The sequence below is a fragment of the Anser brachyrhynchus genome (genome assembly GCF_964034855.1).
Source record: "Anser brachyrhynchus genome assembly, chromosome: 11".
Lineage (NCBI taxonomy): Eukaryota > Metazoa > Chordata > Aves > Anseriformes > Anatidae > Anser > Anser brachyrhynchus.
The window spans coordinates 627,792-651,959 of NC_137706.1; the positions used below are offsets into that span (position 1 = coordinate 627,792).

Consider the following 24,168-nt stretch of genomic DNA (forward strand, 5'->3'; position numbering starts at 1 on the left):
CAGGTTCAGTAATTTAAAGCAATTTAGAAAACTATGATTCAATTTGCAAAAGCTGGCATATGGAACAATACTTTAAAAGGTCTTACATCGTAAAGCACTTATTATTACAGTTTGCTTTTCAAAATAGATCATTTTGGACCCTAAAAGACCTGGTTAGTTGATCAGCTATCCTAAATTAGAGGTTTATCAGTTATGCCAGAACCATCACACTTATCTTGATTTGCTTAAAGGCATAGGAGTCTTCATTAACTTCAATAACAACAGCTTTAATATCTAACATACCACCTAAAATGCAGCTGTTTTTTATACTCCGGTTGAAAGCCCATTTTAAAAGTCACCTGAAGTTTAGCTTCCCTCCTGGAAAAATATCCCAGCTAGCATATTTTATATTATTTTTGTCTGATAATTTCTTCAACTCTCACTTTTTTTTTAGCATTAACTATGGTATTTTTTCATAGAATTATTATGCCAACAGGTGCTCAAAGTACCTGTTTGTTTAGATTGGGTATTAGAGTGTTGCTTAGACTTAGGCCAAATGTTTTGTGGCAAGGAGTTGCACGCAGCACTTTTTAAAACTTTCATCTACACTTTGTGACCCAATTTTTCTTCTTTCACACAGCACTCTATGTTGGGTATAATTTTGAATCTTTATACTTTAATTTAATCCTAAGTCCTTTAATTTAATCAAAGAAAAATTCACTGTATTTTTATAACAGACTTAAATCAAACCCTACATCTACATATTCCTAAACGTATGGTCGGCAAAATCTATAATTAAAGTGGAACTTAGATTTGTCATGTTCAGATTCCATGTATTTTAGAGATAATTGCAAACTACAAACTGGCAGCGCAACCTAAATGCTGGGGTTTGATTCAAGCCTGTTTTTAAACTTCGCACTAACATGCATGCTGCTATTCAGCGTTTCCAATATTACTTCCAGGCCTCCAACTAGTAGCTTTGATGTCCTCTAAATCCTTGAAAGTACACATCTACTGCCATACATACATATAAACATGTGACCACACTGGTTGCTTTCCATTATTTATCATTATTCAGCTTTAATTAGAAACAGACTATCTCATTAACTGAGAATATTTATTTGCTGAAAAATAGACATATTTCCTCCATTCAAATATAATACAAAATAAATAGAATTAAATCACATAATCTTCTATATAAGGGCACTGTCCCTGCACTTCCATTAAATTCGGCTGGAGTCCTGTTTCTGCAGAGATGGAAGTGTCTGGTTCTGGAAAGAAAAACGCTACTTAAAGTAGCACCTAGCCAGGTGTTAAAGATACTATTGGTCAGAAGTGGAGAAAAGCACATATTTAGATGAAGGTTTCATTAGACTTTGACATAAGCCATACGTTACCTTTGTAGCCAGACGACACTCCATTACCCTAATATTGTAATGAGAAGTTGCTGCTTTATTCATTTCAACACAACTGTTAGCAATAACAAACGCTGCTCCACTTGGAAGTCTAACATCAGTTGCCCTCAGAGGACTGAACTCTATCAACTTGGCCTATCAGAAGAAAAATGAATGGTTAGTTTTAATTTACTGCTAGCTAGCAGTGCACTTAGTTCTATAAATCATATGCAAATTTGCATGTTTTTTCTCTTGGAAATCCAGGGACAGTTAATGAAGGAAACTGACATGAAACAGCAAGAAAAGAGATTTAACCTCATTGGCCAAGCTGCACATAGATTTCAAACCCTTCCCTTGTAAGCTGGATTTTAAAATGTTTCCATTAAGTCTTTGTTTTTTTTCAGGGTTTCACAGAATCCCACCTAACCTATTTTTCTTGCCTGTTTAAGACAACAGTTTTTCTTTGATCTACAGAAAAGCACCAGGCCTGGCTGAAGCTAATGCATGTGCTACTAGAAACAAGCAGTTTCACATTCCCTTCCCCTCCACCAGTGTCCATCTCCCCCTTATTTTTCTAATTTTCCACTAAATCAAGATTTAGTTCACTGAGGTACTAAGTATTACCAAAATTTTAGGGTTGACTGGAGACAGTGATCATGTTACATACCAACAATCAGAGAAATGAAATAAAATGATATATAAAAAGTAGTTACTGTCTCCTTTCTTCTAAGATAAGAGACTGTCTTGCCTCACAGATGCCTTACACAGGCTGTGTAAGACGTTCCCAACATTTTGTGACCTTTTTGTGGAATAAGCTAGGCATGCATTAATTAAATAATTCAGGATGTAATGTAATCAAGAGATTAAACTCACATCTGGCTTTTCAGTGGGATAAGTCGTAAATCATGTGCCCTGCTTTCGCTCCTTAGAATAGATTGTTATTCTGCAAGCAGGGACGTCTTACTGGTTTTGGCATTGTTCACCCCCAGAGAGTTCCTTGAGCAGCTAGAGTGCTAAATAAACAATGACAAATCTGCTTGTACATTATGTACAGCATGTGTATTACACCCTACCATTGAGATTCTGGACCAAGTCACAAAACTACTATCAAGACAGAAAGGCTTGCTTACATTTCAATATACTCTTTAGGAACTGCTACATTAGATCAGAATGTACCACTGACCTGGTCCGGTGTCCTGTGTCTGACAGTAGCCTTAAATGGATATTTAGAGGAAATATATAAATAAGACATATACAAAGCAATCTTTTCTTCTGGTATACTTTTCCAGCTTCTCATAATGGAAGATTATGGCAGTTATACTGACACTGTAATATACATCATACTATTATGTTTAATAGCCACAAATAGACTAATAATCTATCAGCATATCCAAGAAAATCCTTTTTGAACCCTTTTTAAACTTTTGCCTTCCACTTTGTACAGTATTTCTCAATTTAACAATGAATGTTTTGAAAAACAACTTGTTTGTTTTTAAATAAGCTGCTTGCTAATGTTATTGTGTTTCTATTAGCTCTTCAGTTATGAAAAACACTGAATTCTCAATTTACCTTCTCTAACCCTTTCAGTATTTTACAAAGCTTCAAAATTTCACCCTCAAAGATACTGTTTTTCCAAGCTGAAGTTTTAAATTATTCAGTCAGTGCTCAAATTGTTCTAATTATTTTATTTTTATTTTTTTTGACACGGGTGCCAGAACTGCATTCAGCTGCAAGTATACTGAAGCAAGGATGTTTTGTGTTCGGTTTATGATTTCTTTTTTAATCTTTCCTAGAATTTTCTTTGCTTTTCTGACCACCACCTATACGTATCTGAAAAGTCTCCACTTACAAGATCCTCTGTGTGTATGCCAGGAAAATATGCAACTTTCTTCAGCGTTAGTTTAGCTGTATGTTTACTACTAACAGTATAAAGCGTGAAGGAAAGGTGTAGAGTAGGCACAGGTGATGTGAAATTGAAAATAAATGTGTCATGCAGGCACTAAACATTTGGTGTAATTCTAGGAAATAGCTTATTTTCTGTATAAGCTCATCCAAGATAGGGCAATAAAGCACAAAATCGGTAGAGTTATAAAATCACTTCAAACAGTTTATAAGCAGAGTAAAGGTCTCCCATGAAAAGCTGCATTAATTTCAGTAAATGTATTTTGACACCTTTTAGGTTTGAACGCTCACAGTCCTGTGCACCTTCTGAGACAGTGGATGAACTCCATTGTAAATTCCACTGTGAGCACTCATGCATAACTTGGCAGGTCCTGTATATCATTGCTAGTCCACCTTCTGTCACCATGTTTAAGACAGCTAAATACCTTCTACATCAGAATTCAGCCACAGAATTGTCTGGAATTACCAAAACTGGGGAAAAAAAATATCTCTATTGTCTTTCTAACTTGACCTGGCAAAACTTCCTAGAACTCTTTGGTTATAAGAAGTTTCAAGAAAGCATTTTTGTAATAATTATCCCATTTGCACTGAATACAAGGCATACCAGCCATTCAGATTTCATTATATGGGAAATCTTCTAAGTTCAGTGATCAATTAGCCAAATAGTGTGAAACCTGGAGCTCTTCTAGGGTGCATCTTTCCCCACATCTTTTCTTTTCTCCTTCCTTCCATTTCTACTTTTCACCATCTTATTCTTTCAAACCTGTTGTACCCAATTGTGCACAAGTTTATACATATAACTCCTGTTTTGTTTGCAATGGCACTTGCCTGCTTGCCGAGTTATTCTAGTTTTTTGCCTTTCTGCTAGATATGAAGACATCGTTTACATTAATGAATATCACATTGTTGGTTTAGATTAGAAAGATCCACATACAGTTCCTTCTTCTGCCAGAAAAGAGATTGACTGGTCCATTCCTCCACCTTCTGTGCCAATGTAACGTTCACTCTTTGTGCAAATTTCTGCAAGTTCCACCTGAAAAAACAATAAATGTGAACCTTCAGCCAAGATTAATTATGATACTTTTACACTGCTTACATAGGAACTAGTGAGAAAATGAAGGAGATAAATGACAGAGCTGTGAGACCATTCTCTCTCACACACCAAGCACTATAAGTTGGTATCAGCCAGGATGCCACATGTCCCCTTTTTCCTTTTGTTCTGAAGCAGAAGAGAATCAACTATGCAGCCTCCACTAGACCCACTGCAGCCAGATGTTTTTCAGAGTAACTTTGTTTAAATGATTAACATTGGTAGCTGTCACTCTGCCCACCTTCCTTATTTGCCTCACACTCCCCCACCCCAATAGCCAATATTTTGATGATTTATTAGTTGAATCCATATATGCACTTATCTTGTTAGCTTACAGAATTATGGTAAATTGTTACTTTATACTATTTTAATGCACTGACTCAATAATTAGAAATTATGGATTGAAGCTAACTCAAAAACCCTTTCTCACTGTAAATGCTCTAATCAGTGGTGCTTGTCAGTTCTCTTTGAGATACTGTACTCCACTTACATTGTTTATCTGACATCATTTGTAATTATATGTGATTCACATTCTTTTGTGACATTTTAGGCATATCTTTGTGCATTCTGATACTTGCAGGTCAGAGGATACTATGGGAGTGTGGAATATCACTATCATAACTGTCAAAAGTAATAATTTACAGGAAAGCTTTCAGCCATCAGGCCAAGTCAAAACAGAACACAGAGAAGCCATGGAGAATGGCTGAAGAACATAAACTTCTCAAAAGGAAGTAGGTCAAAAGCATATGTCCTCGCACTATAACCCCTACCAGTTCGTTTTTCTAAGCACAAGGTAACCACAGGAAGATGAGAAAAGAACTTTAGAAAAGCTGCATCCTGCTTCTCAGTCTGGTAGCAAAGTCAGACTCAGATTCCACACTGAGGATGTAGCACCACATGACTTAAGCTAAGCAGCAGGGCAGGGACATTAGCCAGTACACAACTGTAAAAGGCAGCAGATAGATGCAGTAAATCACCATACTAAGAACAAGGTATGTGCAGTGTGCCTGCCTGCTTGCTTGCTTAATTTCTGTAATGGCACCGTAGACAACGTTGTAAAAATGGTGCTTACATCAGTATAATCAGGCTGAACTGCTTGCAAACACAATAACAACCAATTTACTCAGTTCCCAATACAGTTATGGTCAATAAGCCTCAGACTGATAAGCAAAAGCTATCAAAAGAACATTAACAAATTACTCTAAAACTATGCAAACTACCTCTCTTTGAATAATACATCAAGGGAGTTCAGGTTGTCATCAGAGACCCATGTTGGTGTTTCTGTTTAAGTGGATCCTGTTATACAGGTGAAAAGACCAAAGGATTTGTTCAGCTTATATGGGTGCTGTATAGGGTAAACGGCCACTTGTAACACCATTAATGAGAGAAAATGGAAAGAACAAACAGCAAAAACACTCTCCTTTTCTACTCTGCCTTTCCTTTGTGTATTTTAAAAATGAGCTGAAAAGGAGATAATACTTCTTTTATATATATAAATATATATAACATATAGCAACATTGCTCATTTTGATTTTTTTTAAACAAAAACCATCTGCCAGTGCCTTTTACTGAAGAACAGGTTCCTCAAAATTGTTCTTTCTCTTGTCCCACATCCACTGCAGTAAGTCCCATTTCCAGTTTGAACCTGGAAGTCTACCATGTGTCCCTGCTTCACTACAAATTGGGAATAATTCTGAATGAAATGCTAATGAATGTAATGCTGCTTTTTTCCCCACTTAATGCTAAAACTCTCAGCAACGGTTCCACAGAAAGAAAGAACAAATTTTCACATGTGGCAGTCTCTAGATGAACTCCATTCTACATGTGAAGGAGTGCCTATTTACAAACATCTGTTGCCAAACTGTGGAAATGCAGGCGTGTTCCAGCCAGTTCTGCTGAACCTGCCTTTCAGCCTTCTGAGAACTGAGCGATACCACATCCCTGACTTTTGCAGCCACTGGCAGGAGACATCACACTGGAGTTCATGAATATTACTCACTGGCAGCAGCAGGAACTTCTCCACAGTGGCTGGAAAAACCATGCCAGCACACTGGTCATGCACACTCAAATAGGAGCTGTGGCTTTGCAAACCTGGCCTGAAATACAGCTCCTAGGTACTCTCACTGTATGTTCCACTCTCGGGCACAGCTGCCTGAGGTATTATTTCATTTGCAATTGCCAGCTAAAGCTTTGCAGAAGTCAGAAATTGAGCATGTCACCCTCCACTTAGTCTGACTGCATGTCATCTCCATATACAAATCAGCTACCACTTGATTGCTCAAATCGTTTAGACTTTATGAGCCTGGGCTTATTAAATACATATCAGGAGAAGTCTTGCAGAGGAGAAATGTTAGCAATTAGGACAGTGCCACTCCCCTGTCCCTTTACATGGTCTGGTGAATTGTGCCTGGTTAAGCGCTGGGCCTTGCTCTGTCCCAGCTCACCAGCTGTCCAGCTGCGTACGCTGGGTAACAGCGCTGCCTGAGCTTGAGCAACTTCTGTTTTGAAACTCAGCAGTGATTGGCAGGACCACCAAGTTGTAACTGGCAAGGGTTGAGAAGAACCCTCTCCACAAGACAGCCCAAGGCATCCCTGAAACACGATTTGGTTTCTAATTTAAAAAGGCCCTCACTGACACAGGCTGCCTTCTAATACTAGGATGAGAAGCATGTGAGTGGAGGGGAAAGCGTCATCTGTATATAAAACAGTTTCTACTTACTATTGAAACAAATGGGCAAATGTTCGCCTTTTTGCTAAAACAAATGAGAGGGCAAAGTTCAGAGAAACTGAATTGTAGCATTGGAAGTTAATGTGAAGACTAAATTGGAGAGCCTTGTGTACATATTTGATACTTCGAAAAGGATGGTCATATGGCTGAAGCAGTGAGCTGAATGTCAGAAGGTCTGGGCTCAGTTTCTAGCTCCGCATTAAGTTTCTTGTGATTCAGGGAAAGTCCCTTTAACTCATCATCGCTCTATTTCCTCAATAAAATGAGAAGTATCTTCCCCTTCTTGGTAATTAGTAATTACTACTTGGGATTCTTAGATGGTAATGATGTAAATATGTGTGACTTCATTACTAGAAACTGAAAGAACATTTTGCTACACGAGTTCTCTGACTTAAGGCTTTGACATAAAACTGCGCAAAGGAAAAAATTGCTAGAACTGTGTAATAAAAGGAAATAACGAGTGCCTGTCCCAGAGCAATGCCTTGTTTCCATTTAACATGCAGCACGTACAAGCTCCTTAAGGCAGGGCCTGTATGAATTGTCTGTTATTTGCATCTCACTACAGGGTTTGTCTCACCTGTGAAAATACTGAGCTTCTCAGATCCCAGATTTCACTGCACAGTTTGGCAACATCTCAAGTGTATGTCTGAACAGTACCTCGGCATACAGCATTTACTTCCCCCTGGCTACACCATGGTTCCTGCAGAGTTAACTTGGAGCATTCTCATAGCCAGGTTTAGGGGAACCGCACCCCAGGCTCCACTGTGGCATCACCTGCCAGGCAGTTACGTTCAGAGGCTGCCAGCCACTCCTCAGTAGGGCTAAAAGTACAACTATCAGGCATATAAAATAAACAACATAATTCCTATTGAGTTTTACAGTAGCAGAAAGAAGCCCTAAACAGGTGTTCTTGTAGAGCTACATGAAAGGAGACATTTGTTCTTCATGACTCACTATGGGAAATAGCATTGAAAGACTAAACCCCATCTGCACATAGACTACACTTTCATCCCTTAAATTATGATCCATATGTAAGATCACCTTCTGCTAATCACAAAATATAAATAGTTCTATGCACCTGAGACTCATGAGTGTGTCTCATGCCATCCCTAAAGCACTGTTTCAAAAACATTAATAAATCATCATTTAAGTCTTTATAGATTTTTACATACTTTACTTTAAAAGCATTCCTATAAGGCTGCTGTTATCTTCAATTTAGATACAGTACAGATATTTACATGATTTGTTCAAAGTCATACAAAGCCCAAGTAAGAATTCAAAAAACTCCTTTTTTCCAGTATTGCAGTTTATTTCTCCAAAGAATATGGTCTCAGGGAAACCACTGCAGAATGGGTTTAAAATCATTTTAAGATGATGGTAATGAAAAGTGGTACAAAAAGATACCAAAATCAAAGTACAAATGGGTCTGAACAGCAGCATTACAACTAGAAAACAAATGATATCATTAATCAGATGTCCCAGCTGTCTGTGATCTACATATGCTACTGCCCTCCATATTTCTTTATTATTGTTCCAGGAAAGTTGTTCCAACAGGGCAGGCTAGACTAGGACATCATTTGTGAATAACATCTATGGTGAAGACAGTAAGTCCTAAACTGTCACCTACATTTTTGAACAAGCAAAGTGATACATTTAACATACTTCAAAAAGTAAAGCTCAAACACCAGGAGATGTTTTCTTTGATTTCATCCCACCCTCAAATTTCCTCCCCACTAAATCCTAACCCTAGCCAAGAATGGAGGTATATATAATGCTCCTGAGTAAGTAATGGGTTGTCAGTTACATAAAATCCACTAAAAGCCTTGGGTCAGAATAAAAATGTAGAAAAATGTAGACTATATTAACAAAAAAGAGACACAGTGGGTCAGACCAAAGCCACATCTTGTACTGTATCTCATATCAGAAAGTAGCCTCTTAGTATGGAGCAAAGGCCAAGTATAGAAGACATTTCCCCAAAACATTTTTTTTGATGCACGGCTTCCTGAGCTGAACATGAATTCTATATGCTTAGTAACCAATAATGGATTTCTTATATATGAACTTGTCCAAACTCCCCTTTAACCCATTCACAGTTTTAGCATGTGGAACATCCAGTAACAGGGACTTCCACAACTTCTCAGGTAAATAAGCATCTCCTGTGTCTGTTTTGAACATACACCTGACTAGCTTCATTTGATACCCTCTGGCATTGTCAGGGGTAATGAACAATTGATTCCTATTCACTATATCAATTGTATTAATCATTTCACCTTATCATTTATCTCTCACCTCTTCCTCAAGCGCCTTCTTCCTAGTCCTAGCTTACTTTTATGGAGTTCATTCTGTACCTTTAATCGTCCCTGTGGCTTTTTCCTGAACCTTTTCCAGTCTAATTATCTTGATTTATAAGAAAGGACAGAGGCAGACTTCCAGCTTTTCTAAGACTATCTGGGAGAAAAATTCACTGTATTTTTTGGTATTTTTATGTGGCAAACGAGCCACAAAATGGTGGCTCATATGGTACGTATGGTAATGCAACCTCTACCAGTTAGCAACCTCAACTCTTCCACCCCTTTCACTGAAGTTACTGTCCTGACACCCCAGTCAACAGGACAGGTTATGCAACCATGTCAGCCATGGCAAAATCCCTTTGCCTAAACGTGTTTTGCAGTGGGATGGGTGAAGCACACTGCTACTTTCTGCAGACCACAGTGAAGTCTGTAAACATGAGCCATAATAAGCAGGGAAGCTGGAATGGAAACTTAAACATCGAAAGTTAGTCTAGCAAGACCCAGAGCTATTTTGTACAGTTGGTTTGTTTAGGCTCTGAGCACGTGAGAGGGTCAAGCAAAACATGACAGTAATAGTAGCTGGTAGTGAATTAAACCTTGAAATCTCCCTGCTGATCTGTCAGGAAACACTAAATATTGTAGCTCTTGAATGCCAGACCCGCTGTGATACACACAAACAAGCAGTACTTTTATATCTGTTGGCAAGTACACATGCCAGATTGGCTGTGTGCGCGTGGAGGATGTTTAGTATCAGGGAGTTACATAAGATGCCAAGTTTAACATTTTTGTTGTTTATCCAATATAAAAGATACAGCACAATAAATGAGAATATCCCTAATTAAAACAATACAAAGCAACATCATTAGGAGTCAGATCTCTGTGCATACATTTCACTCACTTGCCTGATAAGCAATTAGGCATTTAGAAATATAAACGAAGCAATAACCTACCAAGGAAGCTCCTGTCTCTTAAGGGTTTCAAAACTCAGTTCAGGTTTTAGACACCTTTAGTTGGAGCATTTGGACAAAGCGAAAACTAAAAATATACAAAACCTTTTTCAGGCTGTTCCTTACTTCTGCACTCTTTTCAGAAGCTTAATTCTAAATTATGCTCAGAACATATCCTATTGCAGGAGGCAGCACTTACCACTTTGTGTATCAAACAGCTGGCCCCCATGTGCAGGCGTAGGCTAGCCTTTGATCTAAGAGCTCTACTACCTAACTCTGCTTTTTGTTTGAAACAGTTTAAGGTTCTCCCTGATAAGGAGCAAGTCAATCTTGGGTTACAAGGAAAGAAATTACTAACACTTAAACCTTTTTTTTTTATCTTTGAGCCACGAGGCTTCCTATCCAGCATGCAGAAAGTCTAATCTGGGAAATCATATTAGTGGAGATATAATTTAGTCTGACAAAGAAGGGTTGTGATTTTTTATTATTAGTTGCCTTACGTGTAGTTACTCTAGATAGAGAGATTACTTGTAATAAGCCCTCATCAATAGCGCTGCATCATGTTACCTTATTTTGTTGTTTTTTAATGGAAAAAGTGGATTGTCAGTAAAATGATACTTTTCACTAGTGTGTATTTTTCTCTGTATGTTTACTTTTCAGTATGAAACACCTAAAATTCAGGTTTTCATTTTCAAATGAATATTTCAGAAATGCTGAAGAACTGATAGAAGAGTATTTCTCTATTTCCAGGCATAATCCACCACTGTATTACATTTGACCTTTTATACCCTGATACTTCAGCAGCATGACAACTCATGAACCACCCAGTACAGCTCATTTGATTCTCTATTGTCTTATCATTTATTTTAGTTTCTTTCAGTTTGATGCTATTGGTATGACTATGAAGATGTGGACAGACAAAGGTATTTAGGTATAAAATGTGTAATAAAAATGAACAAAAAATCACTTACAGAAGTTTTCCTAAAAATAGCAACCTCCTAAGGAATTATCTGAGTAAGAACAGATAAGGGAGTTTCAACTTCAATAGTCCCCTTGCTCACAAAGAGGCCAAGGGCCAACTGCTCTGATTTTCACTCAGTGCAATGGGTCTGGACAGTATGTGAACTGTGACAGAATTTGTCCCTATATAACTGTCATTGTCAATATGTTCCATACCACTGATCAATCCCTTTCAATCTCACACAGACCTTTAAAGAAGTAAACTTGTGTAAGCTTAAACCCCTTAAAAGAGTAAGACAATTAGTGAGTAGGAGACAGGCAAATATTTGTTAGTAAAACAGAATTAGTGTTGCTTAGTACTTTTTTGGAACAGCTTACTCTACATTACCCAGAAACCTGATATATACAAATCCAGAATGACAGCAACCAAAATAAAGCAGCCTTCTCTATAAAATGATAGTATTAAATTACATCTACCTCAGTGGTTTTATGTAAGTTCATTCCAGCCGAAGTTAAACATGCTAGATTTTCTATGTATAACAAGGTAGGAATAGTGACAGCTAATGTTCAAAATGGAAAAAAAAAAAAAAAACACATTTTTTTCCTGTTTTAAAGTTTACCGTTCACGAAAGGAAGCTCTACGAAGAGAAGAATTCATTAATGAGAGTTATTTTTAGACTGTCATTTTCAGTGCTCCAAAAATCTATTCAGCATGCAAATTTAACTAACTGGAGTATTTAAATATCTATTGAGCCCAAAGTCCTGCATGTACATTTAGTCTCTCTACAGCAATACAATAATGGCTCTGCAATGCACTTTCATTAATGCCTTGTCTGGTTTAATCTGAAAAGTCAGACTCTGTTACTTCTCTTTACAGAATGTTGGTCATTTTATGGCAAATTTAGGACCCGGGAGATTTTCTGTGAAATCCTTTGGGGCTCACAGCGTACAGGACTGAAAAGTGAGAAGACACATCTAAGAGTAAGAAAACATTTTCCATCACTTAAGTCATATTTAAAGTTAAGTTAGATGTTGATCTTTTATTTCTATCTTTGCATGTTTTATATGTAAATATATATATATATATGCATGAAAATAACTTCTGAAATATACAGCATCATGTTTCATTTATTAGGGCATAAAATTATGCCCAAATTTTGAGGTTATTTCTGTGACCAGGAATGTCCTTATTTTTAATATCTGGTCTTGACTAGGGATAGATTGTTGAAAGTTACCATCTGCTTCCAGTTTGCATACAAAATCCCAATTAGCTAAACTTCATATATGTTTTGCAAGGTAATTATCCTTACTTTTTTCAGAAATAGGAAAGTATTTGTCAGATAGGATCTGAATGTCCTCATAACCACAGCAATCTTAGCTTGACTTCGTCTGCCCTCTAACATGCTCAAATAGAAGGTTATCAATTTGGTTGATGAGAGATTATGGCCTTTGATTACCGCTGCTCTGAAGTACTCCGTTTCCCCTTGATTACAAACACACAGTCAAATTTAGCAACTTAAAAAACCACAAGTTCTAATTCCATAGGGAAAGAAAAGATCTTTAACATTCCTCAATATTAAGAGTACTTTAAAATACAGCATCTAGGTACCATTTTCTGTGTAAGCAACCTGAGGTTCTTACATAAATCATCTGAGCATGAATCTATCAAACGTTTCTGATGCAGCAATATTATAAAATGATCCTGATCAGAATTATCAGCACACATTAATAATTTCAAAGTCACACTATCAGTATGACTACTCACAGATTTTCTTCTCAAATATTAAAGCCCTACTGCATATCAGGAAAATTATCAGGAAGGGGTAAAGTAACCAATTCATGTCCTTTTCTTACCCTACACAGGCTTCAGAAATAAAGTAGCGATGATTCATGTTGGTCCCTCTCCCACTAAAATCACAGAATCACAGAATCGTCTAGGTTGGAAGAGACCTCCAAGATCACCTAGTCCAACCTCTGACCTAACACTAACAAGTCCTTCACTAAACCATATCACTAAGCTCTACATCTAAACGTCTTTTAAAGACCTCCAGGGATGGTGACTCAACCACCTCCCTGGGCAGCCCATTCCAGTGCCTAACAACCCTTTCGGTAAAGAAGTTCTTCCTAATATCCAACCTAAACCTCCCCTGGCGCAACTTTAGCCCATTCCCCCTCATCCTGTCACCAGGCACATGGGAGAACAGACCAACCCCCGCCTCTCTACAGCCTCCTTTAAGGTACCTATAGAGAACGATAAGGTCACCCCTGAGCCTCCTCTTCTCCAGGCTAAACAACCCCAGCTCCCTCAGCCGCTCCTCGTAAGACTTGTTCTCCAGACCCGTCACCAGCTTCGCTGCCCTTCTCTGGACTCTCTCGAGCACCTCCATGTCCTTCTTGTAGTGAGGGGCCCAAAACTGAACACAGTACTGGTCCTTCTCTGCCAGGCAGCTTTCCAACCACTCATCTCCCAGCCTGTAGTGCTACTTGGGGTTGTTGTGTCCCAGGTGCAGGACCCGGCACTTGGCCTTGTTGAACTTCATACAGTTGGCCTCATCCTATCCAGATCCTCCTGCAGAGCCTTCCTTCCCTTGAGCAGATCGACACACGCACCTAACTTGGTGTCGTCTGCAAACTTACTGAGGGTGCACTCGATCCCCTCATCCAGATCATCGATAAATATATTAAAGAGGACTGGCCCCAGTACTGAGCCCTGGGGGACTCCACTAGTGACCGGCCTCCAACTGGATTTAACTCCATTCACCACAACTCTGTGGGCCCAACTACCCAGCCAGTTTCTAACCCAACGAAGCATACGCCAGTCCAAGCCATGGGCAGCCAGTTTCTTGAGGAGAATGTTGTGGGAAACGGTGTCAAAGGCCTTACTGAAGTCAAGGTAGACCACATCCACAGCCTTTCCCTCATCCACTAAGCGTGTCACTTTGTCATAAAAGGAGATCAGGTTCGTCAAGCAGGACCTGCCTTTCATAAACCCATGCTGACTGGGCCTGATCGCCTGGTTGCCCTGTAAGTGCCGCGTGATGACACTCAAGATAATCTGCTCCATGAGCTTCCCTGGCACTGAGGTCAAACTAACAGGCCTATAGTTCCCCGGGTCTACCCTCCGGCCCTTCTTGTAGATGGGCGTCACATTTGCTAGCCGCCAGTCCACTGGGACCTCCCCTGATAGCCAGGACTGCCGATAAATGATGGAAAGCGGCTTGGCCAGCTCTTCCGCCAGTTCTCTCAGTACCCTCGGGTGGATCCCATCCGGCCCCATCAACTTGCGTACATCCAAGTGCTGTAGCAGGTTGCCTACCATTTTCTCGTGGATTATGAGGGCCACATTCTGCTCCCCATCCCCTTCCACCAGCTCAGGGTACTGGGTATCCAGAGAACAACTGGATGTTGACCTCAGCCTTTTCCTCATCTCTCATCACTAAGTTTCCCCCCGCATCCAGTAAAGGCTGGAGATTCTCCTTAGTCCTCCTTTTTGCGTTGATGTATTTATAAAAACATTTTTTGTTATCTTTAACGGCAGTAGCCAGATTGAGCTCCGGATGAGCTTTGGCCTTTCTAATTTTGTCCCTCCACAGCCTCGCAACATCCTTATAGTCCTCCTGAGTGGCCCGCCCTCTTTTCCAAAGATTATAAACCCTCTTTTTTCTCCTAAGCTCAAGCCACAACTCTCTGTTCAACCAGGCCAGTCTTCTTCCACGCCGGCTTGTCTTTGGGCACGTGGGTACAGATCGCTCCTGAGCCATTAAAATGTCCTTCTTGAAGAGTGCCCAGCCTTCCTGGACTCCTCTGCCCTTCAGAACTGCCTCCCAAGGGACTCTGCCAACCAGTGTCCTGAACAGCTCAAAGTATGCCCTCTGGAAGTCCAAGACAGCGGTTTTACTGGTCCCCCTCCTGACTTCACCAAGAATAGAGAACTCTACCATTTCATGGTCACTCTGCCCAAGACAGCTTCTAACCACCACATCTCCCACCAGTCCTTCTCTGTTTGTGAACAGAAGGTCTAGCGGGGCACCTCCCCTGGTAGGCTCTCTAACCAGCTGCATCAGGAAGCTATCTTCCACGCTCTCCAGAAACCTCCTAGACTGCTTTCTCTGGGCTGTGTTGTGCTTCCAGGATATGTCTGGGAAGTTGAAGTCCCCCACGAGAACAAGCGCTGATGATTTCGCAACTTCTGCCAGCTGCCTGTAGAACTCCTCATCCATCTCCTCATCCTGGTTCGGTGGTCTATAACAGACCCCCACCAGGATGCTTGCCTTGTTGGCCTTCCCACTGATCCTAACCCATAGGGACTCAACCTTATCATTCCCAGTCTCAGTCTCAAGTTCCACAGCATCAAAACACTCTCTAATATAGAGAGCCACACCACCACCCCTTCTGTGCTGCCTGTCCCTTCTGAAGAGCCTATAGCCAGACATTGCAGCACTCCAGTCATGAGAGTGGTCCCACCACGTTTCCGTGATGGCAACCAAGTCATAGCCTGCCTGCTGCACGATGGCTTCCAGTTCCTCTTGTTTGTTACCCATGCTGCGTGCATTAGTGTAGATGCACTTCAGTTGGGCCATTGCCTTCTCCCCTGGCCTTGCCATTGTTCCTCCTGGCACACCTCTAACAAGCCTTATTTCAGCCCCGTCCCCCTTCTTACCTAGTTTAAAGCCCTCTCAATGAGCCCTGCCAGCTCCTGGGCTAGGATCCGTTTTCCCCTTAGAGATAGGTGGGACCCGTCTGTGGCCATCAGGCCGGGTGCCGAGTAAAGTGCCCCATGGTCAAAAAAAACAAAATTTCTGTGTTGGCACCAGCCTCTGAGCCACGTGTTTATCAGGTGGGCTTTCCATGTCCTCTCTGTACCCCTCCCTGCCACTGTAGGGATAGACGAAAACACCACCTGTACTCCCGCTCCATCCACTAACTGTCCCAGTCCCCTAAAGTCCCATTTGATAGCCTTCAGGCTTCTCTCTTCAATATTATCACTGCCAGCTTGGACTATCAAAAGAGGATAGAATCAATGACATTACCACGTAATGTAGTTGCTTAAATACAGGACAACATTGAATGTTTTGACAATCCCACATTCTAATTCAACTGAGCTGTAGTGTGATAATATTGAAGCCAACAGACACTGTGCCACTACAGACTAGATTTAGGTCCTTTACTCAAATTTCTGTCTGACTTAGATTTTTCTCAGACTAGACAGAGCCAAATATAATTTAACTTCCTATGCTCAACATTTCACATTAAATTAAATAAACCCTAATGGCTTTATATCTATTTTTGCCAATAGGTATGTGCACAGCCGCCCAGTCTTGAGCAACAGAAAAAAATATTAGGGTGGCTGAAGAGAACTTAGTACCACAAGATTTAACATTTGGACAGCAACACTATCATCACATCTTTCAAGTAAATATAGTTATTCAAACGTACTAAATGAATATCTGTACTTATTAATTCCTACCATGAAACACAAAGCTGGGACAATTTAGAGCATTATTCCATTTCCTTTACAAAAAGTATCTTTTCCTGATGAAAACTTGTGCAAAAGATTGATTTTGTAACAGTAAAATAAAAATCACTTTAAAATCAAAAGCTAATACTGAGCATTGCTGTTCTTTGAGAGATGCCAGCAGAGTCTTAGACTGGTATCCTGTTTGGAGAAGAAAAATGGATTCTTTTTAAGGATCGCATTCTAAATTTTCCATCTTGCTATTTCAATACTGTTGCACTGCTGCAACTGGTTAGCACTGCACATCTGGCTGAATTGTCTTGGACTAGTATTCTCCCTAAACTATTGTGTATGTGTGTGATGGGTTTTTAAAAAAATACTGTATGCAAACTGAAACAATGCCCTATTGCAGACTGCTACACACAATAATTAGAGAGCATATTTTTTTCCTGATTTTGTTTTCAACGTCAGGAAAAAAAAAAAAAAGCTATTTTTAAATCAAGCCACCATGAGATTCTAACTATGTTTGTACAGTATTTTTCTTTTAGGGGTTTGCTTTTTTTTTGGTGTCTTAATCTCACAGGCCCAAACATCACACTGGAAGTGTTGTCTCACAAAAGCTCTAAATTTCAGCAATTTTTAGTCTACAGCTACTATTTTAAACATCGATTTATCAGGAAAGAGAGAGCATGTAACTCAAATATTCTAATAAAAATAGTTGCACAGAAGCAAAACAGATAAATGTTCCATTCAGTAAAAGGTCAATTTTTCATACCTTTGGCTACAGAAGCCCTACCATTCAGCCAAATTTGATTCCAAAGCCAAAAGTTTCTATGTCCTGCTGCTACAGACCATAGTATTAAGATTTTGCAAAGTCCATCGGACTAATGAGGGGCAAAAAGTCAATCTTTTCTCATAAAATTACTAAGACAGCCTACTCTAATGACCAAATGTTGTTACTTATAAATGCTACCATTTACAACTTTTGCAAATCTAAGCATTTGAAAAAAAAAAAAAAAAAAAAGACGGGGGGACAAGATAAAGTGATTATTTCTTACTTAAAACTAAACAAAAACAAATATCCAGAGCCCTAAAAATGCACGATCCTGGTTTGCTTTCTAGCAGAAAGGATCTGGAATACCCCTATTTCTGTTCAGCTAAAAATTCCCCTGCCATGAGGGAGCTCCCAGCTGATACAAGCCAGTATTACTGGATCCTGCACAGATACCATTTGACACCAGCAAAGGATGTATTAGGAGCTGTAAAGAAGTCACAAGAGCACATTTTATACTTCTGAGGGCTAACATGCCTAGATTGCTCTAATTTATACTCAGACCAACACTGCCTTATACGAGGCAGTTCCGCGAGGCTAAGCAGAAGTTCAGTGCAACAGCAAACCTGGATCTGGCTAGACATAAGAGGTCTCTTAACGTTAAATCATAAATTATCCAAGAACACAGGACAGATTTGGGGAAAGTTTGAGCCTAAACAAAAGTAATCAGTTTGCAGAGCTGCCATCCTCTGTCTTACCCAGCACAACCAGGTGTCTCTGTCTATACAAGCACACAAAATCTTGGACATGTTCTTAACTGCTCCTGTGTTAGCTATTGGGAATTCTCATCTGTACATTAATTGCTCATTTTTCATCACAAGTGCAAAATACTTGGCTGCAGACAGCCGGAGTTCCTGGCAAAAATGTGAAATTGTGTCTCTTGTGTTTGTGCAACTGTATTTGAGACGCAACATTAACTTTCAGCACCTTTTCCAACCAGCAAGCAGAAGGAATTTTGGTTTGATTGAACAGGACACATGAAGAGAAGGAAAGACATTCAGTAGAGTCTCTGTCTTCCTTTTGTCCCTCCACAAGTTTCTATAAAAATGCCAAAAGAGTTTTGCACCTTTCTTTAGAAAAAGGTCTGGCATAATGCCAACCAGTACTCCCAGGCCATGTGTAAATTTACCTCAAGATACACACTGTATCATTTATTCTCTGGAGAAAGCAGTATTTCTTGGAATAATGAAAACCTGGCTTCTGGTTTTCCAGTTACAGATTTCTACTACCTAGCAAAACTTGGGCTTTCTGACTTCTGTCTGTTTTATGGGTTTTGCAGATACCCAGTTCCTCTCTGAACACACGCACTCCAGTGACTTTGATCAGGAGTTCCCCAGCTTAGCTCCTTTGGTTACCACCATCAGAGATGGTGCTGACCTGTGTGATAAGACCATCTATGCAAAACCAAAAGCTTCTTGGCAGGCCAGGTACACATCTATACTATAAAGAAGCACAACTGTCACCTCCAACCCTCTTCCTGCAAAGCTGCGCTCATCAAACTGGGGTCCCCAGTTCCATGTCTTCCTCTACCATTGCACTACATCTCACCCCACAAACTACAGCCTCTGTTAAACGCCCAGTCCCTTACTTACCCTTTGACCACATGCTGCACCAACACAAAGCAGGGTGACAATGACTGTAGCCACATCCTCCTACATGGAAAGCCAGCACACCTTACCAACCCTGCTTCTTGCTGCCTTAGCCCTGCTTGATACCTTCCTGAAGCACTTTGAGTTGTGCAACGTGGCTTGGAGAACTTACTGTTGAGCAGATTGCTGCAGCTGCAGCAATATCGAGGAGCAAGCCACAATGGATCAGAAAAAGCTTTCTGTGTGGAGCTGTTTACCTTATGGCTCAGATAAGTGCTTGTATACAAGCACTGTTAACAGCAGCCATCACCATGTACCACTTTAAGTTGGCTTTGTACCACAACGTGGGAATGTCTGACTTAATTAGACAATAGGCACAAATATGTGTAACAGTCACATTTAGATCTGTTTTTTTCTCTTCCTGACAATGTTCTAATTTAAGATCCTAGTTTCACTTAACCAGACATTTTTACTGGAGAGAACTTCATTCCCATACAGCACTTTCAAGGACCATGACTCCTCCAGAAAATTTTATTACACGAGCCAAATTCTGCTAACACTTGTATTGGTAACAGGTCACATACTTGGGGTTTGGTTTTAGACTAATGTTTGTTTAAAAAAGTGAGGAATACATTTTGGATTATAAGTATGTTCATTCCAAAAAAACTGTGAAAAGAATAAGGAGGGTCAGATGGAAGAATTTTACCTCTACTTTGTACTGATTATATAATTTATCAAGAAATTGTTCCACAGGCCTCCAACAGATGCTGTGCTGTTGCAGCCATGAAAAGTCATTCAGGGAGAGGGTAAAGGCCTCGGGGGTGTGGTCCACATGCTTTAGCACATATATCCTCAGTCCTGGCCTGCAGATAGTACATCTGGTCCAGGCATGGACCTGATGGTTGGCCAAAACACAGGCTTACAATAATGCTCCTTTTTTCAGCTTTAATGTAAGCCTGTTTTCTTGCCAAAATCAAATCCTGCCAAAATTTGGCCAAAGATATTTGCTCAATTGTGCAATATCTTAAGTTTATATCCAACAACTCTTTGCAAAAACAATTGTATCGTGTTTTTAATGTTTACAGGCATTAACAATATTTAATTTTAAGTAGAATTTTACTGCTGACACTCTTGTGTTTTACAGTAAATTACCTTAGAGAGGGTTTTTCCATTAGCTCTTAGTGTCACGAGTCCTGCACAGCACACCAAAGCACTGGAGCTAGAAAGACCAGAACTTGGAGGGATGGTTCCATCTAGCAGACAATTCATTCCAGTTGGGTTATTAAGACCAAAATGTTCCTAACAATGAAAAAATAAACAATCTCAGTTTCAAGTACTGACAGGCTCAGGCTTGCAATTATCTGATACTTAGAAAGAGAATCTTTCTGCTGAGTTGTTGGAACCAAAGACCTGCTTCTGGTATCTCCAAAATAAAGCAAAATTTTCATGCTATTCTTTAAGAACAAAGCCAACGGTAAGGCTTCAGCCAAAGGTATGTCTGCAGTTCCTGTATAAAAACATACATGGGCTGACAGAACTGTACCCCAAGCAGAATTCAGTGTGGGCTAAGTGTCCAAGAATTTACCAAGCTTCGTGGGTGGGTTTTACAGCACTGGCTCAGCTCTGAGCTGTCATGGTGACAGTACCGGAGGTTACCAATCATTTTACACCCTCCTTTCATCTTTTTTTCCTCAGCTCCTCACTAAATGCATCCCAAAGAGCTTGCAGTCCACTTCATGCCTCACTTTTAATGCTGGCATGTGGTATTAGGGAGCCACATCATGTTGATCAGGAACTAGTGGCCATGCAGCTGTGTTCAAAGCCAGATACTTGCATCTCCTGAAGCACCCACAGGACTGGCACTGAAAAAACCATACCGGTATTTGAAGGACACTACGCTTTAGGAGGCACCAGCAATGATAGATCTGTCATGCTACTTTTAGAATAAAATTTGAGACATTTTTACATACATGACAAATATCACAGATAATATATTTAATAGAGAAGTCATAAATCATCGTGCACATATTCTTTTAATTACTCTTTAGTTGTTGTGTCTTTTTATCTAGCATAACTTTAATATAAATTTCTCTCTTTTGTTAATTAGAAGTAAACATGCAGTACATACTAAAAAAGCTTTGCACGTATATGGGGGGTATATGAACAACTATATTCTGATATGGACTTATATGTCAATGAACTACATCAAAATAATCAGAAAAATAGTCAATAATGAGAAAAATGACAGTGTTTCCATACAGAAGCGCCCACCTTCAAAAGATTTCTACTACTTTTCCTGAAATAACTTCAACCATAAATACCACTGGTAGAGATCAGCAAACACAAAGCACCTCCTTTAATGTTTTCTAGCATCACTCCAAATTTTAAATTTCCCTTTCTACAAACAGAAGGGAATTCATACCTGAAATACTACTGCTGCCCTTCATGAAGAACACTAGACAGGCTTGTTCAAAAACAGAAAATGCTTGAGTAACCAGAAACTGATCCACAGTTTCTGGACTGTCTTGAATGTGAATCAGGCTTGCAAACTTATCACGCAATGTTTAAATAGAAAACGTATTTTGGTTTCAAAAATGAAAATGGACTTTGCCAAGTTCTGCAATAGTTCTGTCCCAAAAGGATAGCATGTTCAACTTAATATAAACAGATTATCCCGCTGGACCCTCTAAATACTTGTATTTCAGTGTTTAAGTCTGTAACATTCATGCTTATTTTCTGCCAGTGCTTGAGTCTGAAAACCTGCTTTGTAAATTAACCTTCTAGTATAAAAGCTTGTCCTTAGGAAACAAATCTCAGTAGCAGACTGCAAAATAAGGAAACTCAATTGGTCATGCCAGCCTTAACATAAGAAAAGATATATTGCAAAGAAACTTAATCTATATATCTACGGTCAATGCAATTTAAATGCATGTGTTACTGAGCTATATAGAATTGAAAATACGTTACTGCAAATGTAAGTAATTTATTGGGATCTAAACATAGCAGGGGGTCTGTTTAGGAACTATGGATCATAATGAAGTGATTCGTGGCACTGATTGTTCCAAATATCGTATTTTGAAGACATCAGTGCCAGGTCTAAAGCATGCTTTCTTGGCTGCCCGCAGTGCTTATCTACTAGATCACCCTGTGGGGTGACCCAGATGGCCTAACTAGAGACAAGCTTCATGTGCTTTCAGAAGCACATTTACCCATAATTTGGGCTGGCTGTGGTGACCTTACCTTGCCGTCGCTGTTTATCCCATCTACCCTTCAAGAAATGTCACTGGACTGACACTAGGCTGAGAAGTCACTGTGTGTTTTTTTTACTCAAAGGACCATGAATCACCTGGAAAGGACAGGTGAGATTTATAGGATGCCTCAATTCTGAGTTCAGGCTGCCTCCCAGGACAATACTGATGATCAGCAGTTGGTTTCACAAGCAGTTCAGTCTTCAAGTCAGTCCGGAGACAGGCTAGCTCACAGAGGAGAAGATAAAGCTCAAATGATCAGACAGGAAAACGTCTGTCTGTTCACTGTTCCAGCCTTTACCGTAAGCGCGCTGTTTCCTGCATAGCTCTACTCTTAACTCACTTAGGAAATTTTGAAATTCCCATTCAGATTCCACACACTGAAAGTCTGTATAAGTAATGGTTCTTACTGGATAATTCCTTCTGTATGTGGTTTATATACTTTCTGAGATTTCTTTTGCCTACTGCATGAGTCAGTTTTGCTCAGTTGCTGTGCGTGACTTGTATGTTTCCAACATTAATGGAAACTATGTTTTTTAAAAATGTTTCCATAGGAAGAAAAGGACTAAAATATGACCTTTGTATCCTGACAGACATGACTCCAGACCTTTTTAAAAAACAAATTTTAATTGCATGAGTCCAGTGGGAAGCATTCTTTTTAACTTTAAAATACAAAAATGTCATCTTGACACGAGTTTGATCATGACTTTACTAAATAAGTGATTATTTGGTATCATAATTTATGTAATAAATATGAATATAGTGCTGTGCAAATATTTTAAAACAAAACCACTCATATCTCATCGTTAAATAACTGTATATCAAGAAACGACAGAGAATGCAGGAAAGTAGTTTCAGGGTGAACGGATATGCATGTCATATTTTACTTCCACATTAATTTCATAAGTTAAATAGTTTTGGCTTACCTGAATACCCTTCAGTCCACATAGGAAGTAGTTATGCCACTGAGGTTTGGTTTTGTTAATCTGAATGTCATTAACACTAGTACTGAAATCCCTGCAAAAACAGAAAAACCTTGAGGCTTTAACTTGTCAGTAAATCTAGTCTGAAAAAACATGGCTTATTACTGCCACCTGCTGATGAACAAAAACATTTCTGTTAACCATTTTTTTCAGTACAATGTTCTATTGTACAGATCTTCTTTATTAATCAATTCTATATTTTAGATAGAAGCATAATAGTATTTCCTAAAGTAACAGAATTTATTACACAAATTCAGAGATTAAACTGCCCTTAGCACCCGTAATCAAGGCAGCATGGCTTCCATCACATGTACACACTCTCTTAAATCTCTTAGAAAAGTATAAATCTAACTAATCATACATGTCAAGCCTAGAGTAGAGATAAATACACTTTGGGCTTTCTTGTAATCCCTGCTGAGGAATTCATCTTCATTACCTTCACTGTGAATGGCAGCTCATTAAAACAGGCCTAATGCTGTAAAATTGTATTATGTATGTTACAAGATATAATTAAAATAACACTTTATCTATTTCCTCCAGGATAATGCTGATACTGCATTTCAAAATAATAAAAATGGTAAACCTGAATGTTCCTAAAGAAACTAATGCTACAGATAGGTGCTTTAAAAATATACATGGAGTGATGTGCAGACGCCTTGGAGGGGCATGCATTAATCATCAGGAAGGGTAGATTGTTTAGAAGTCTATACTGTCAAACACCCAATAACTGTATCTACCTGATGCCAGTACAGCAGATGTCCAACAAAGAA

General features: G+C 39.4%; 2 protein-coding genes across 9 annotated transcripts in view; one reads left to right on the top strand and one right to left on the bottom strand.

Moving 5' to 3' along the window:
* FAM227B (family with sequence similarity 227 member B) overlaps window positions 1-12,274 on the top strand; it is a 233,305-nt gene extending 221,031 nt beyond the window's left edge. For all 4 annotated transcript variants that reach the window (XM_080607961.1, XM_080607962.1, XM_080607963.1 and 1 more), the window contains one exon: window positions 12,169-12,274. In XM_080607961.1, the coding sequence (XP_080464087.1) occupies window positions 12,169-12,170 (2 nt within the window). In that variant the 3' untranslated portion in view covers window positions 12,171-12,274. The remainder of the gene's footprint in view (window positions 1-12,168) is intronic.
* GALK2 (galactokinase 2) overlaps window positions 1-24,168 on the bottom strand; it is a 56,446-nt gene that overhangs the window by 22,098 nt on the left and 10,180 nt on the right. For 4 of the 5 annotated variants that reach the window (XM_080607929.1, XM_080607926.1, XM_080607930.1 and 1 more), the window contains 4 exons: window positions 23,342-23,432; window positions 20,320-20,466; window positions 4,210-4,308; window positions 1,377-1,529 (listed from right to left, as the gene is read on the bottom strand). In XM_080607929.1, the coding sequence (XP_080464055.1) occupies window positions 1,377-1,529; window positions 4,210-4,308; window positions 20,320-20,436 (369 nt within the window). In that variant the 5' untranslated portion in view covers window positions 20,437-20,466; window positions 23,342-23,432. The remainder of the gene's footprint in view (window positions 1-1,376; window positions 1,530-4,209; window positions 4,309-20,319; window positions 20,467-23,341; window positions 23,433-24,168) is intronic. The other variant, XM_080607927.1, reaches the window with a different exon arrangement.